Source organism: Archocentrus centrarchus, chromosome 17, assembly GCF_007364275.1.
Source record: "Archocentrus centrarchus isolate MPI-CPG fArcCen1 chromosome 17, fArcCen1, whole genome shotgun sequence".
NCBI lineage: Eukaryota > Metazoa > Chordata > Actinopteri > Cichliformes > Cichlidae > Archocentrus > Archocentrus centrarchus.
The window spans coordinates 15912266-15926988 of NC_044362.1; the positions used below are offsets into that span (position 1 = coordinate 15912266).

General features: G+C 41.9%; 1 protein-coding gene across 3 annotated transcripts in view; it reads right to left on the reverse strand.

Annotated features, from left to right (window-relative positions):
* The window catches only part of LOC115795397 (ephrin type-B receptor 1-B), a 170057-nt gene extending 156287 nt beyond the window's left edge, over nt 1-13770 (reverse strand). For all 3 annotated transcript variants that reach the window (XM_030751287.1, XM_030751285.1, XM_030751286.1), the window contains exon 1: nt 13531-13770. In XM_030751287.1, the coding sequence (XP_030607147.1) occupies nt 13531-13591 (61 nt within the window). In that variant the 5' untranslated portion in view covers nt 13592-13770. The remainder of the gene's footprint in view (nt 1-13530) is intronic.
* Nucleotides 13771-14723: the final 953 nt, after the last annotated feature.

The following is a 14723-nucleotide window of genomic DNA, read 5'->3' on the forward strand; positions in this document are numbered from 1 at the left end:
CTAATGCGGAAATGATGCTCTGTTGCAGGGAAAAGTCTGGTCATACAGAACAAGATCCCCAAGACGTCCCAGACAGAGATCACTTTTGTTCAGCGTGTACTGATTTGTCAAAAATACACGCATACTTTCTTAAACTGACCATGGCACCACGAAGGTGTGTGATGGACATCATATTAGAGATGCTGTTGGAAGAGGTAACCTAACATAAAACGGAAGTATGCATGCTTTATGTTAAATGTAACTGCAGTATTATGTAATTCCCCAACCTGCACATTTCCCAATGCCAAACTTGAAAATATAGTCATGACACAGCTCTGGGTCTATACCTTCAATCACCATTTTAAGCACAACATGTACTGGTTAAAACCACTTGCATGCAATTACACAAATGGATATGAACTAGTGATTAGTAAACATAAGTGGTCAGATAACAGCTGGTTGGATATCATAGATAAAAAGTATATCAAGTCATAACATTTGACTGGTTCTTTTTCTTCAGCTCTCCAAAGCTGTTTTTAAATGTGCTATAACAGTTCACAGGAACATTACACCAAAAAGATACAGTACTGCGCAAAAGTCTTAGGCTGCCACTCATTTCTTTATATTTTCTTTCCACTGAGCCAGACGTCCTTGTAATATTTTAAAGCTGTCTTGGGCAAACGTTCTCCAGGCTTTCTGAAGGTTTTTCAGTTTTCTTATTTGGACATTGGCAGCTATTTCACTCATTTTCAGTCCAGATCATTTATGGAGAAATGTTTCTTTATTTTGTTAAGCCACTTAACACTGACCTATGAACCAGTCAAAAAAAAAAAAAAAAAAAGCCAACTCAGGGGATGAACCAGTGTTGTGTCTACACATAACAGACAACTTAGCAAAGAACCAATTTTAAATTGTATTTTTGGGCACTTTTTTACTAGCAGCCTGTCACAAAAACAAATAATTGGTTCCCATTTCTTTAGTAGAATCAATGAAAAATGCCAAAGATAACACAGTTTGACAGGCATAAAATAGCATTTTTGCAACAACAAGGCGATTCCCAAAAAGCTATTATCTGAAAACCAGGCATATCTCTGCATGGTGTGCAGAGATATGTGCAGCATCCTTAAACATTTGATTAAACTGTCCAAGTGGTGGACAAAAGAACAACTAGCAGACCTAAAAGTGATCTACAGCAGATGGACAGCATCTGAAAGTCATGCCTTTAAGGAACTGGAAAATGTCTATCAACACAGGACCTGAGAAACGTATCTGGTCCTTCAGTTGATCCATCTACTGTTCAGTGAAAACTCATCAGAAATGGTCTCAGTGGAAGGGCGGCTATTAAGAAGCCATTCTTAAGGAATGGAAACAGGGAGAAAAGGCTGACAAATTACACAAGAACTGGACTGAAAATCAATGGCTACAGGTCTTATAGAGTGAAGAATCCAAATTTGAAAGTTTCGGTTCTAACCATCTTCAATATATGTATGGAAGCGGTCAGGAGAGAGGCACTACAGTGAGTGTTTACAGCCATCTGTAAAACACAGTGGAGGCTCTGTCATGGTTTGGAGCTGCATTTCAGCCAGGGGTGTTGGCGATCTTGTCACAACTAATGGAATTATGCACACACAAATTTGGCAATAATCATTTTTCAGCATGACAATGATCACACATGATTACACTGCAATTGCAGTAAAGCACACCTGGACAGAAACATACACACACACACACACACTGGAACACTATCAGTCATGAATTGGCCTCCCCAGAGTCCAGACCTCAACACTGTTGAAGCAGTGTGGGAGAGAAGGACAGAGAATAGAAGACAAGGCAGCCAACAAGAGCTTTGGATGTTCTTCGAGAACTATTCCTGAAGACTACTTAAAGAGCTTTATATACTGCATTTCTATGTATGTTTGCACATGTTTCAATAAATTACTGCACTTAGATCCTATTTTCCAAGCAAAAGATAAAGAAATCAGTTTGTCTCAAGACTTTTTCACATTGCTGAACATTGGCTTGCTTAAAAAAGCTTAAAAAAATACATTAAAAAATATGACATATTGATGATTTACAGTAATCTGAGAGAATCCAGGAACCTGTTACGGACTATAACTATTCTATAACCTTTCCCAGTCTTTTAAACTTATTAAATCACATCTATCATTTTTACTGTATGTGCCCCTCTCCTAGGAAACTGTCATAGTATGTCCCCCTGTTTTAGGTTTGGGCAGTTAATCTACACAAGCATAAAATGTATGCTTGTTTTGTTTTGTTGTTTGTTTTGTTTTGTGGCTGTTCTGACAAATCAAAACTGTTTTGTTTTGCTTTTTTTTTTTGTTTTTAGAAAAATTACACCTCATTTTCTAAGTGATTTTGAGAACAGGCACAAATTACATCTGACAATTTCTACAATGCAAACACACACGCGCATATCACTCCTGTCCTGCTTAATTAGGCCTTTACAAATTCATCATTACTGAACCTGTAAGCTCTAACCTAAAGCTCTAAAGATGTTCGGGTGCCGTATTTAGAGAATTTAGTGGGATTTTTGTTTTAGAGAATATCCATCACTTATATGTCAAGAATGTATCTTTCGGTTTTAACTGAGCTTCCTCTAAAATTGGTGTGACATAGTTGTAAAACACCAGGAAAACCGCTCTACAATTACATTCAGCTTGACTTAGCAGGAACGTTTATCATCTTGACATGTCATCAGCTGAGTGCAGCACGGCCAGAGTGGAAAAATGAGCACATCTGTTCATTCACGTCCACATTCCACTTTACTTTATTTAAAACTACCTGACTGTGTACCATATGTGTACAGTATATTCAGACAGTTCATCTCCCCAGCTCTCAGAAATGGACCGACTCCACCCAGACATCAGTGTCAATCTGCTGAGTGGGTGTCTAACAGTGTGTAAAGCTCACATCAAAGGCATGCCACTTTAAATGCAGAAAGCAGGGAGGGGACAGACTTCTTAAGAATAAGGAATGAGGAGGAAGAGAACAATTGACGAGGGGCATGAATTTTATACCGTTCATTGAGCCCCGATACAGAAGAGGTTTGGGAGAAGAGAGTATTACTGAGTCTGCTAACTGGCTGAATCAAGACATTCTTCATAAATGTAACTGCAACTGTAATAAGCAAGCTTGCACTAACAGCAAATACACAAACTACTCTGGCTAACAGCAACAATAAATCCTCTCTACATCATTTATTAGAGAGTTTTTAAAAAAAAAACAAAATACGGGCAAATCACAACGCCCATCGAGACGTATTCTCATAAAGATGACATGTAGCCATACACACTCTAAAGGCTGGATGTGCCTAAGGGTTAACAGCCAGAACCACCAGCCTCCTCATTAGCACAAATAAGATTGTAGGCAGATACAGGCCTATCATTCGCTCCCTCTCTGCCTCTTTGTCCCTCATCGCCTCTGTTCTCTTGCACAAATGAGTCCTAATCCTTGTCCTCTAGTTCGCCGGTAACAAAAACAATACCACACAGAGCTGTTGAAGGAGAACACAGAGGAAGGAAGACAGCAACATCTCTGTGAAAAATCTGATATCCTCCAAGGGTTAAGTGTGTAAGTAGAGGATGTTCGGCTGTGAATTGAACTCAGGATGCATCACATTTAAATTAGTCCCATAGATCCAAGAAGGTCAACAACATAGACTGGAATTAACTCAGCAAATTGGCTATCAAACCAAACAGAAACATGACAAGATATGCCAGCTGAGGAAAATCTCACTAATAAATGAAGAAATCTCAAAATGTGTGCACATGCATGTGTCTCTTCAGCCTTTTGGGTGCACTGGTTTGGACCCAAGTAGACATAATACTAAATTTGTCCTTTAGATGAGGTGTGATCTCATGGAGTTTGTGACCCCACAGATGATGTTACAGTTTTCAGCCCCATAGATGAGGTAACGTTTTTTTTTTTCCTCACAAATAATGTCACGGTTCCTAAACAAAACAATAAAAGGAAATGTTTAATGAGCTGGTCAACAAAATTAAGAGTCAATAATGCCATCATTGATCAAAGACCCCAACAGTTTAATAGCCGCACGTGTAGTCTACCTTTGCAAATGGTAACATTGCAGCAGACACGGCAACAAGCAGCAAACATTCACAGGCTTCTGATTCCTATCTTTTGATATATTCTCTTTGCCTCAATGAAAACAGAACTTCACAGGCAAACAAACCACCTTTGGCCTTGTTTCATTTAGGAAATGCTTCTTACACCCTGTCGGTTTTCTAGTTGCACGCCAGCCAGCCAGGCCGCTCCTGGTAGATCGAGATACTGTCCACTCATTTCCCCATTACCCTCCATGCTTCAAATCAATAGTTAATTACCTCCAGAAATGCTCTTTTCTTCTCCAGCTAGAAAAGTGGACAGCACAGGGCAGGCTGAAATTTGCCTGGCACAGGGATTCAGTGTTATGCAGGGTGAAAACTGTCCTCCCACCACTGCTACTTATTGGCCCATCAGTGTCCCCCTTGGAAGCTGGCATTCCATTTTGCACTACGCAGGCACTTCATTTTTCTCCACCGCTATTTTCATTTCTCTTGCTAATGGGACACAAATGCAGACACACAAATATTCATGCACAATTTCTCTGACACTCTCTTGCCACGAAGCCAATGTTTAATAAGAGATTACATTTATGGTGAGGAGAAGGGCAGGCAAATAGTGAAATATGTCCACATGTCCTGAACCTGGGAGAAGAACTGGCACTTACTCATTAATAATGGGACAGGCCTCAGGCCCAGGCCCTTAGCTCTCAGTCTCTGCTCATTTCCTTTCCACACATCAAAGCTATGTGTGTCGTTGCGTGTGTGTGCGTAGTGAGGCTCTTGCACATTTGCAATTGTACTTGTGTGTGTGTGAGCGTGTGGTGTGCGAGAGCTTGTCAGGCCCTATGAGAAACAGCCTGTAGAGGAGCCGGCTTTTATTTAATCAGAAGTGGAGCAGCTTCCACCACCAACCGTAATTTCAGCCCTATTAACGTTCTGCCTTTAATTCCTCTGAGCGCTGGAGACACAGCATCCTCTAGGCTGCTAATTCACTCTAAATGCAAAAGTCCCACAGTTTTTAGTTTTTTTTTTTAAATTCCTGTATGGTGGCAGCTTCATATATTGTACATCTAAACTTCAGCAACAAGGGATTTGCTGAATAAACACAGTGTGTAGTTATCAAGTGTGCACTGTTAGCTAAACTGATATTCTTATCTGTTTGATTGCAGACTTTAAAAGAAATGTTTTAAGTTTCCCACGCATTGGAAGCCACAAAAACACTGAACCACTACACGTTCTTGCACCACTCCCTTCCTACTTGTAGCCCTTAAGCCTTAGACTTTGGGCTTAAAAGTCACATTAATTCATTCTGGGCCAGACTTAAAAATAGATCTCATTATAACAATCATAAATGAAGCTCTTTGTTCCTACACGCCTACAACCCCAACAGTCTCGTTACCCTCTTTCTGTTCTTGCCAATGCTGTGCCTGTTACATCTTCAGGACGACGGGCTCATATTTCACTTTCCCTATAATGCTTCATAAATGCATCTGTTTTTAACCAAAAACGTCTGCAGGGGGAGAGGGAAAGGGGGGAGAAAAACTGGGGAGAAACAGCCAGTTATTCAAAGGCAGTTAAGTTTGAGAAACAAGGGTTTGGAGAAGGGAGTGTACCCTGCACTTACAACCACACACACACACACACACACACACACACATACAAAACTACAATTAAACTGCAACCAAAAAAGCTTAAATAAAAACAGAATGAAATAATTGGCAAACCATTTAAACCCTACATTCAGGTGAAAATAGTACATTGTTCTTGTGATGTATGTTGGCATGTATGTTGTCACTCATTGTTGTGCAAAATTACTACTGGATTACTCATTTTCAACAGTATCGATATCAACAGCGATGTCTTCGCCTCCTCCAGCTGACACAAGTCTTCACACTGCACCGCTTTACCTTCATAAATGCAGACAGGCAGGCACACAGCACCTCCCCGCACTAGCATCTGTTCACAACGCTGAACAATTCTTCACGAGGAATTTCAAGAGGTCAGTAAAGCTCCCATTCAACAACATTGAAGTACGAAACAGTTATCATAAATGTTAACCTGGCCGGTGCACATGTTAATGGGAGCCGTTTAACTATTACCAATTACCTGATAGCGATATTAGTCATGTGTTATCAAGAAGGCAGCAGGTAGTGGCTGTGGATAATGGCACAATGGTATTTAAAAAGAATTTAAAGAACATAAAAACTGTATTTTAGGAACATAAAAACAAAGCTTGAAAGTCCAAAGAACTCAAATACCCTGGGCCAACTAACCCAGGACCATGACAAAAACCTAAAAGAGAAAGGCCCATATCTATCCTGAGATAATGAAGTGAATGTAACATGATCTGAAGCTAGAAAGTAGTGAAGCTTGATCCTTTTACTTCCCACACTTTTGTGACATCTAAACACAAGTAAAAGAAATCGTTCTTGAAAAATAAAAGCAGGTTCTGACCACAAAGACATTAAACTCACCATCTCAGTGTTCCAGTCAGTCAGCGTCTTTATCAGCACTGCTGCAGTTTGATCACCCATTCAATCAGCTCATTAAAACCTAAGGATGGTAGTTTGGGACAAAAAGACTCTCTGGGGTTTTCTGTCTCTGTTGGCAGGTAAGACATAATCTCTGTTTGCGCCAGTGATGATGGGAATGTTTTTTTTGGTATAATTTCGATCTAACTGCTTCAGTTTTCCACGTTATTGTAGAACAAACTCCATTCGGACTGGATGTTATTTTTCTATTTTTTCCATGATATATTGAATGTTTCAGATGCATGAAACTTTCTCTTTCGCGCCAAACATCAAAATGTGAACAGTTAAGTAGTTTGAATCTTCAGGTCTGATGTCAACATTACCTCTGTAATTTTCATCAAAAAGTTTGAATCCAGAACTTTTCAAACATCTCAGACATGATAGTTTCAATCTGCTGAACTGAAACTTTGTTTTAGTGTTTCAGAGTCACCAGTCTGTATTTTCCATCACTGTTTACGCGCTAAATGAGCCACTGTGGTCAGACCTCAGCTGTCATCACTGTGTTTGGTGTTTTTTTAGGTGCTGTGGGTCCAACTGTGATCTATCCTTTCACGTCTGCTTGCGCTGTCAAAGGATCGACTGCCACCCTCCCCTGCACCTTCACACCACTGAAGTCTTTCAGAGCGAAAGAGAAGTTCCACTAGAGATCATCATCATCAGAGTCCTCTGGTATCAGAGCTGGTTGGTTTGTTTTCTGTACAGCAGAGAAAACTGAAGATATTTTTGATAAATGATGAATGCATACATGCACTAGACATCAAACATAGATGAACTGTGTAGCAGTTGTTGTCACTTTATTCACCCTTTCTGGAAAATACTGTGTTTGCTTCAGTTTGTAGTTTCAGCTTTGTTAGATTTATAATATTTCCATGTGATGAAACAGTACAGCCATGAAAACACGAAGCCTTGGTGTCAAAGAGGACATCCTAGATAGTGGCTCTGACACGCGCTAGTCCTCGGCCTCCTTCCTTCTGCTTGACGTATGGTCTCAGGGTGCCAGATTTGGGGTGAAACCCTCCATGTATGGTAAAGAGCTTTCTTGTCTTCATGTCAGTGGCTTCTGTCTCCTCCTTTGGCCAACTTATTCACTTGACTCTTCAGGACATGCCTGCAGGTATTTGCTGGTTGCAGCTTTCCGAGTGGCCACTTCACGGTTCCCATTTGCCTGTGGGATTCCAAGGTACTTGTAGCTATCCACAGTGTCTGCAATGATAGAGCAATCCCCTCAGTTCTGACTACCTTCCCTCTCTTTGTTACCATCCGACTACACTTCTTCAGTCCGAATGACATTCTTATGTAATTGCTGTAGATCCTAGCGGTGTGGATCAGTGAGTCAATGTCTCGTTCACTCCTGGCATACAGCTTGATGTCATCCATGTAGAGGAGGTGGCTGATGTTTGCTCCACTCCATAGTGGATGTCTGTAGCCAGTCTTGTTAATGATCTGGCCGAGGGGGTTCAGGCCTACGCAGAACAGCAGTTGGGACCCAGCATCTCCTTGGTAAATCTTGCACTTGATGGTAACTTGTGCAGTTGGCTTGAAGTGACTAATTAACCTACTTAGCCGTCACACATTCATTAGGGGAGTCTCTTTTTTTTTTTTTTCTTATTTTAGTTTTATACAACTTTCCCCATTTTTCACCATGTTCCATTCATTTTTTTTAATTTCCTTGCTGACATCAAATTCAACATGTACAGATATTTTTTTTAAAAATAATTAATAAATCACACTTGGTATGTTTTTTTTTTGCATTGTTTTCAATTAAATATACAGTTTAAATTATAACTGTATTTTGTACAAGTATATTCTGTTTTTACTTACATTTACACAATGTCCTAACTTTAAAAAAAAAAGGGTTGCACTCTTATATTAAATTCATAAGAACAATCTAGCAGGCAAGAAAAACTTCTCAGAAAGTCAGTAACAAGCTTTTTGTACCTGGGCTGACCCTGAGCTGGTGATGAGGAGCTGGAGTGGACAAGCTTAAGGGACCATGGGATGGAGGAGAGGTGGTTGAAATGGTGCTTTAAGTATGAAGGCCTCAGGAGCAAGGATGCGTGAACACTGGGAAATAAGACTCGATAATCAATGCTTTTTTCTTCTCACCTCTCAACTCAACAGTTATTGAAGAGGCTCCCCTTTCCTGCTGACTGAACAACTGTCACCCAATCTCTAGGACAGGTGATAATGGAAAGGAAAAAAAGCCTCTCAGACTGAAAAAAGAATTAGAAAAAGCATTTTTCACACTACCATCCTTGAGTCGCGGGGAAGCTGGGTCACTCCAGCCAATCAATAACCAGCATTGCCATTTTCCACTACTAGGTGTGGCTTGGAGGGTTATCTCAAAGTTTGTGCTCCTGCGCACATCAAGTCTAATCACTGAGTGTGTCTGTGTGTTTCTCTCCCTGTTGTGTGCTTCCCATTTGAGAGAACTGGCTTTACCAGCAAACAGATGACTCACACAGTTTGAGGTTGAACTGTGTCACGAGCGTCACCACTTTCACTCCTGTGCTCTAATGCGTTTTGTATGTTGCTGATGCAGTGGGTCTGCTTATCCCCGAGATTGCACAGATAAGGCCGTAGCCCTCGTCCCACAGTCAGCCACCTGCTCAGATAAGGGCCAAGCACGAAGCAAGACGGGTGGAACCTAACACTGCTGATAGCATCTCCGCGGTAAATCTCTGGACTCAGAAATGCGTTGATGACACAGGAAAACAGCATCGTAAAGACCATGAGATATCCACAATGCAAGTCCCAAGACAGTAATTAAAACGGAACTGGGTGCACAAGAGACACTTTGAGCATAGCGCATAGTGCTTTATTTCTCTCTTTCTCCGCTCTCCCTTGATAGCACTCATTCTCACACTGAGGGGTGCACAAAAATGTGCACATGCATAAGCTCCCGACCTGCATCCACCATCTGGCCATCCCATGGCTCAGATGTCTCTGGGGTAAGGTGAACTGTGAGGGGTACTCTCTGTGTATGTGTATATGTTATGTGTACGTGAGGATTGAGGAAAGAGAGGGAGAAAGAGAGCAAGAGAGACACAGAGAGAAAATGAGGAAGAGGAAAAGACTGCGAAAATGCATAAAATCCTTCCCAGAATCTTCCTCGAACTGAGCGCACTGGAAGTGTTGTCGTTTCACACAAAAAATATGCATATTTGCAGGACTGCAGGTACATAAGCTGCACACTGGGTTTTGCACTGGGGGTCGTCATAGCTGACTCAACTATGTAAGCGAACCTTAACAAGTAGTCTTCTCACTGTGGGCAAACTAAAGCCTCCATTATGGGATGAGGCCATGTCTGCTGCCCCTGCCAGGTATAATGGTTTTGGAGCTATACTGACGACACAGGGACCCAAACCTACAATACACACATGGCTGTAAAAAACAAGCGAGAAATTGAATTCTACTTCAGGTGGTCCCAGGTCAGCAGTAGTGCCTGCAGCTAAAATACACACATGTGAGCTGTCACACGCATAATCCTTTATGTCTTTTCAGTCCTACCACATCAACCCACGAGCCTAGGTTCAGCTTTAATTCCTTTGTTATTTTTGTCTAATAATATGAAACGAGAGAGCAGAGGAAAGGAGCAATCTCGCATTAAAATCCATTAGAGACTCAACATGATTCTTTTTACAGGCTGGTTCCTCCGCACAGCTGGCGAGTTCACAAAACTTACACACTGAGCAGTAGAAAATTCTCAACTCTAGCGTCACAAAGTACGAGCTCACTTTTAACTGCGAGGTTTACAAGTGTGGGAAACAAAAGTGAAATGTTTGCTGAATTGTCTGCACAATAAGGGGAGAGCAACAGGTCATCCACAGTACAGTAGCCCCGGAGCTGAGTCAGTGTGTTGATCAAGACTACTTCAGCAGAGTGATTACTTAGACAAGTGCAGGAAAGTAAGCTTCAGTAATCTCTCCTCTGACCTCTAATCAATTACATCAACCCTGCTTAATAACTCACATCAACAGTATTTGGTACTGACCTCCATAACTACCACCTATTGATTAAGGTATCATAATAGTTGTTTATACAGGAATGTACAATAGGTTGTCTTCCATCATTTGAGGATGATGCATCACCATAGTGCAGCGCAGCTACTTAGCACAGCATCCTGAGGGACTGGTTACAGCACATTACTAACATTCTCTCATCATACTCATAGAACTGCTGCTTTACAATGCTGTGCCATGGCTCAGGCATCTACTCTGTGTTAGATCCTGATAAAGCACGGCATTCATTTGCTTTCCTACCCTGGTTCATTTACAGTCATCTCATTTGTAAAACATGCATACCATATCTTTTCTGAAACTCACTGACCTCTCTCCTTCCGTCTCGCTCATCGTTTTATCTCATTCGGTCTCTGTCTATCTTCTAGTGCTGCTTCATCCCCCCTTCCCTCAACTCCAGCTTTCTCCACCACTACATTCTGGGCCATTAACTGAGCAGGCTTATCTGAGCCTAATTGGTTTAAGGGCAAACATAAATAAGCAGCGGGCTTTCTAAGTAAAGGAGTATTACTGCTGCTGTTGGCAAGTAGCGTACGCATACCAGAGGCACAGTGAGCTGAAGAAGTGATGAGGGAAGCAAGAGTGGAACGAGGAGATTAGGGAAGAAACCTCTGGACAACAGAGTAGGGTAGACAAATGAGGAAAAGACTAAAGTTGTGAAAAAAAAGTAGACAGGAAAAGTTAAAGATGAAGGAGTTGTAACCTTCTGCTCTGGGTCTGACTGCCTCTCTGCCCCTTTTCAATTGCCTGTCCGTGAATGTATTTCTGTATATGGATATCTTGTCTTTGCATAGTTGCGTAGTAGTTATGCTGCAGATGGAATATAAAACCACCAAGACAAACGGACTGATACTTATGTAGTGCTTTTCTACTCAATTTAAGCACTGAAAGTGCTTCCTTATTACACGCTTCATTCACCCGTTCATATCAAAGCACTTTTAATCTGAAGTTCACACATTCACGCACCTGCAGATACACTTTGATCAATACTTTGACATGCATATTGGAGGAGCCAGGGATCGCACCACCAACCTTCCGATTAGTAGACGATCCACTCTGCCTCCTGAGCTGCCCCAGTATTTTTTTCCTGTCTCCCTCAGTTGCCTCCCGCCTGTGTAATAAAAGTCAGAGTACTTCCTCCTTATAATTTTCATCCCACAGTTCATCAGTTCATCAATGATGTGAGGGTTGTTTACTGCGAACATATGCGTAGGGACAAATAGACCATTCAATTAATCACGACCAAGCATCTATACGGTCAGGGCTGCTCCTGCCTCTACACAGACACCCAGACACACACACACACAGCATACAAACAGATCTCTGACACTTTGTGATTATCAGAAGATTTGGACTAATCAGATTAAGGGTGACAGGATAGGCAGGGATAATGTGATCAATGGCCCTGCTCAATCCTTCTCTCTCGCACACACAGACAAAAAAAAAAAAAAAAATTGAAAAAGCAACAGATTGGAGTTCAGATCAGTGAAGATTTTAACCTTCCCATGGGGCAACCTCCTTTCAATTAGCATCAAAAAACAAGAAAATCACTTTCATCCTTGTTACTGAGGTAACCCAGGGGCCATCTCCCTGCCCATCTGCTTCAGTCTCATCCCATTTTTAAAGCAGAAACCCCACACCTCTTTCCTAGCAGGGAAATTTTACTCTTCTCTCTCATCTGCCACTCATGTCTCTGAAATTACATTTCTGCTGTCACTTCACATAGGGTAAACATTTGAACCTCTAAATATCCATTCTTGCAGAGGTAGCAATTTGGGCCTGGGTTTGGTATCCATATCAGTGTTGAAATCTGATGAGCACAAACAAGAAAGCAACCGCCAAATTATAGAGCACCGCCAGAGCTGGGAGCCGTCCAGGAGGAGAGTTCTAAACGATTAAAGAGAAAACCTGTATGTGAGAAAACAATTTTTTTTACTGCGCTTTTAATTTGCTTGTTTGTGGGAGTGGATACAGAGTGCCACGGGGAAGCTGGTGTGCTTCAGTGTACGTTATATTGGAAAGAGGGAGCTACTGTACAATAAAATGAGAGAAGACACTATACATCCATGATGCTACTGGGCTATCCATACAGCAGATAATGTCGCCCGCAACAGCCTAGTGTCCGGTCCCTGGGGTCCCACAGCGGAAATGAAAAACATGTTTAACTGAGGTTATATTGGCTACCACTCTAGTGACACCAATGCTTGTCCAGATGAGTGTGTGAGAGAGAAGAAAGGAAATAGAAGCAGATGCGGACAAAGAGGGAGGAGGAGGAAAAAAGAGGTGGATGAAGAGAAAATAAAATACCGGCATAGTCGACAAAACGGGAGAGGCCTCGGGTTTTAGTGGCTGATAGTGTAGTTGTTTTCCAGTTGTAAAAATGCTTAATGCAATCCAGAATAAAGTGCATCTTGGGAAACTTCCCATCAACACAGTCTAATAGAGTTTGTCTCGCCAATTCAAAGTGCTACGGAACAATGCACAGTCGTAGTAAATTATTTTAATGAAGAAAAAAAATGTGAGAGATCGCGTCCCACTGAGGAAAACTAATTTTACGTGGGAAAATAAGAAAAATAACAAGAAATAGCACACACAATGAAGGAGACTTCTCCTGGCATGCGCTCCTGTATAGAACAAAGATAAATAGCCACTAATAATCTATCATATGCTGTTATGGACGCATTTAAATCAAAAAGCGTATCGTTCTTCACAAGTACGAGAAACATCAGCGGAGCGCGAGGATGCTGCTCGGATATAACGGGATGCCCAAAGCGATCCACGTGTATGGCATCGCTCTGCATGCCACAGACGCAGCGCTGCCCAACACAGAACGTTGCATGCATCCCCATAGTACAAAGCGCGCCTTGGAGAGGGTCATTTCCACGTATACAGAAAGTATAGTCCCATTTTCTTATTTACCTTCCATCGCAGAGGATGTGATGACCAGCAGGCATAAAAGCGCAAACAAATCCACTGTCATGGCAGAAGGGTAGTCTCCACAGCCTGTCCCCAAATAACCAAGACGCACGGGGCGCGTCAAAAGAATCCCAGGTGTCAGAGCGGTACTCCAGCAGATAGCCTCTGTTGTGTGTCACATTTCAAGCCGTAGTAAACAATGTGTGACAATCAGTGTAAGGAAAGAGCGAAGTGTAGCGAGCAGGGGGTGCGAGGCAGGAGGGGGTGTAGGTGGAGTAGGTGGGGGAGACCCGACATTGCCTGCTCACAGCCCCATTATAGGGCCGGGACCAATCACCGACTGGTAGCCGAAACTCACTAACCAATCGCTAACCCGCTGCTCCTCCCACAGCACATTGTCAAAACACAAAACTTTTCCTTGACCTATTTGAAGCGGTGTCCGCTACAGTGAAGGGAAATAACGCCACCAGTCGGCGTACTGCTGCACCTACAAGCCAAGTAAGCCTAGAGCCGAGCGTACCCCTATAAAAAGACCACTTGCTCTGCAGCCTATCCACCTTTACTTCAAAATAATACTGTCAATAAGCATTTCATCAGTCTCTTAAAAATCACAGCTGATTTCCCCAATTAAGACTCAGAGAAGATATTTTAGTGACCTCTCAAATACCTTATATATATATATATATATATATATATATATATATATATATATATATATATATATATATATATATATATATATATATATATATATATATATACTTGGCTGCTGAACTTGTGCCCACAAGTCCAAACCCTATTTGCAATGAAAATGCTCTTTAACAGCTTTGACAAATTCAGCTGCACCTCCTAATGATATTAAGCAGGCGTTGCACATCACCTTCCTCCTGTTGTACCCATCACCCCTTTTGTGTGTGCCTGTGAGGCAACAGATGGTACACACAATGGACTTTTCCCTGTAGGAACACAGAGGGCCAGGGCCCGCTTCAGCAGAGGGAGGGACAGTTGCTGCCCTGTAGCCCAGAACCATACACCTGTCTTGGGATAGATGTGTCCCCCTCCCCGTGTCCCTGGAGCTGAAGAATTGGGATGGAGTTGTTAATCTGCACCCTGAGTAGGTCTGAATTTACCCCAGGCCACTGGATGGCCTAATACTTCAGTGTTGTCCCTTCACAGTGCACTGTCCCAGATACTTT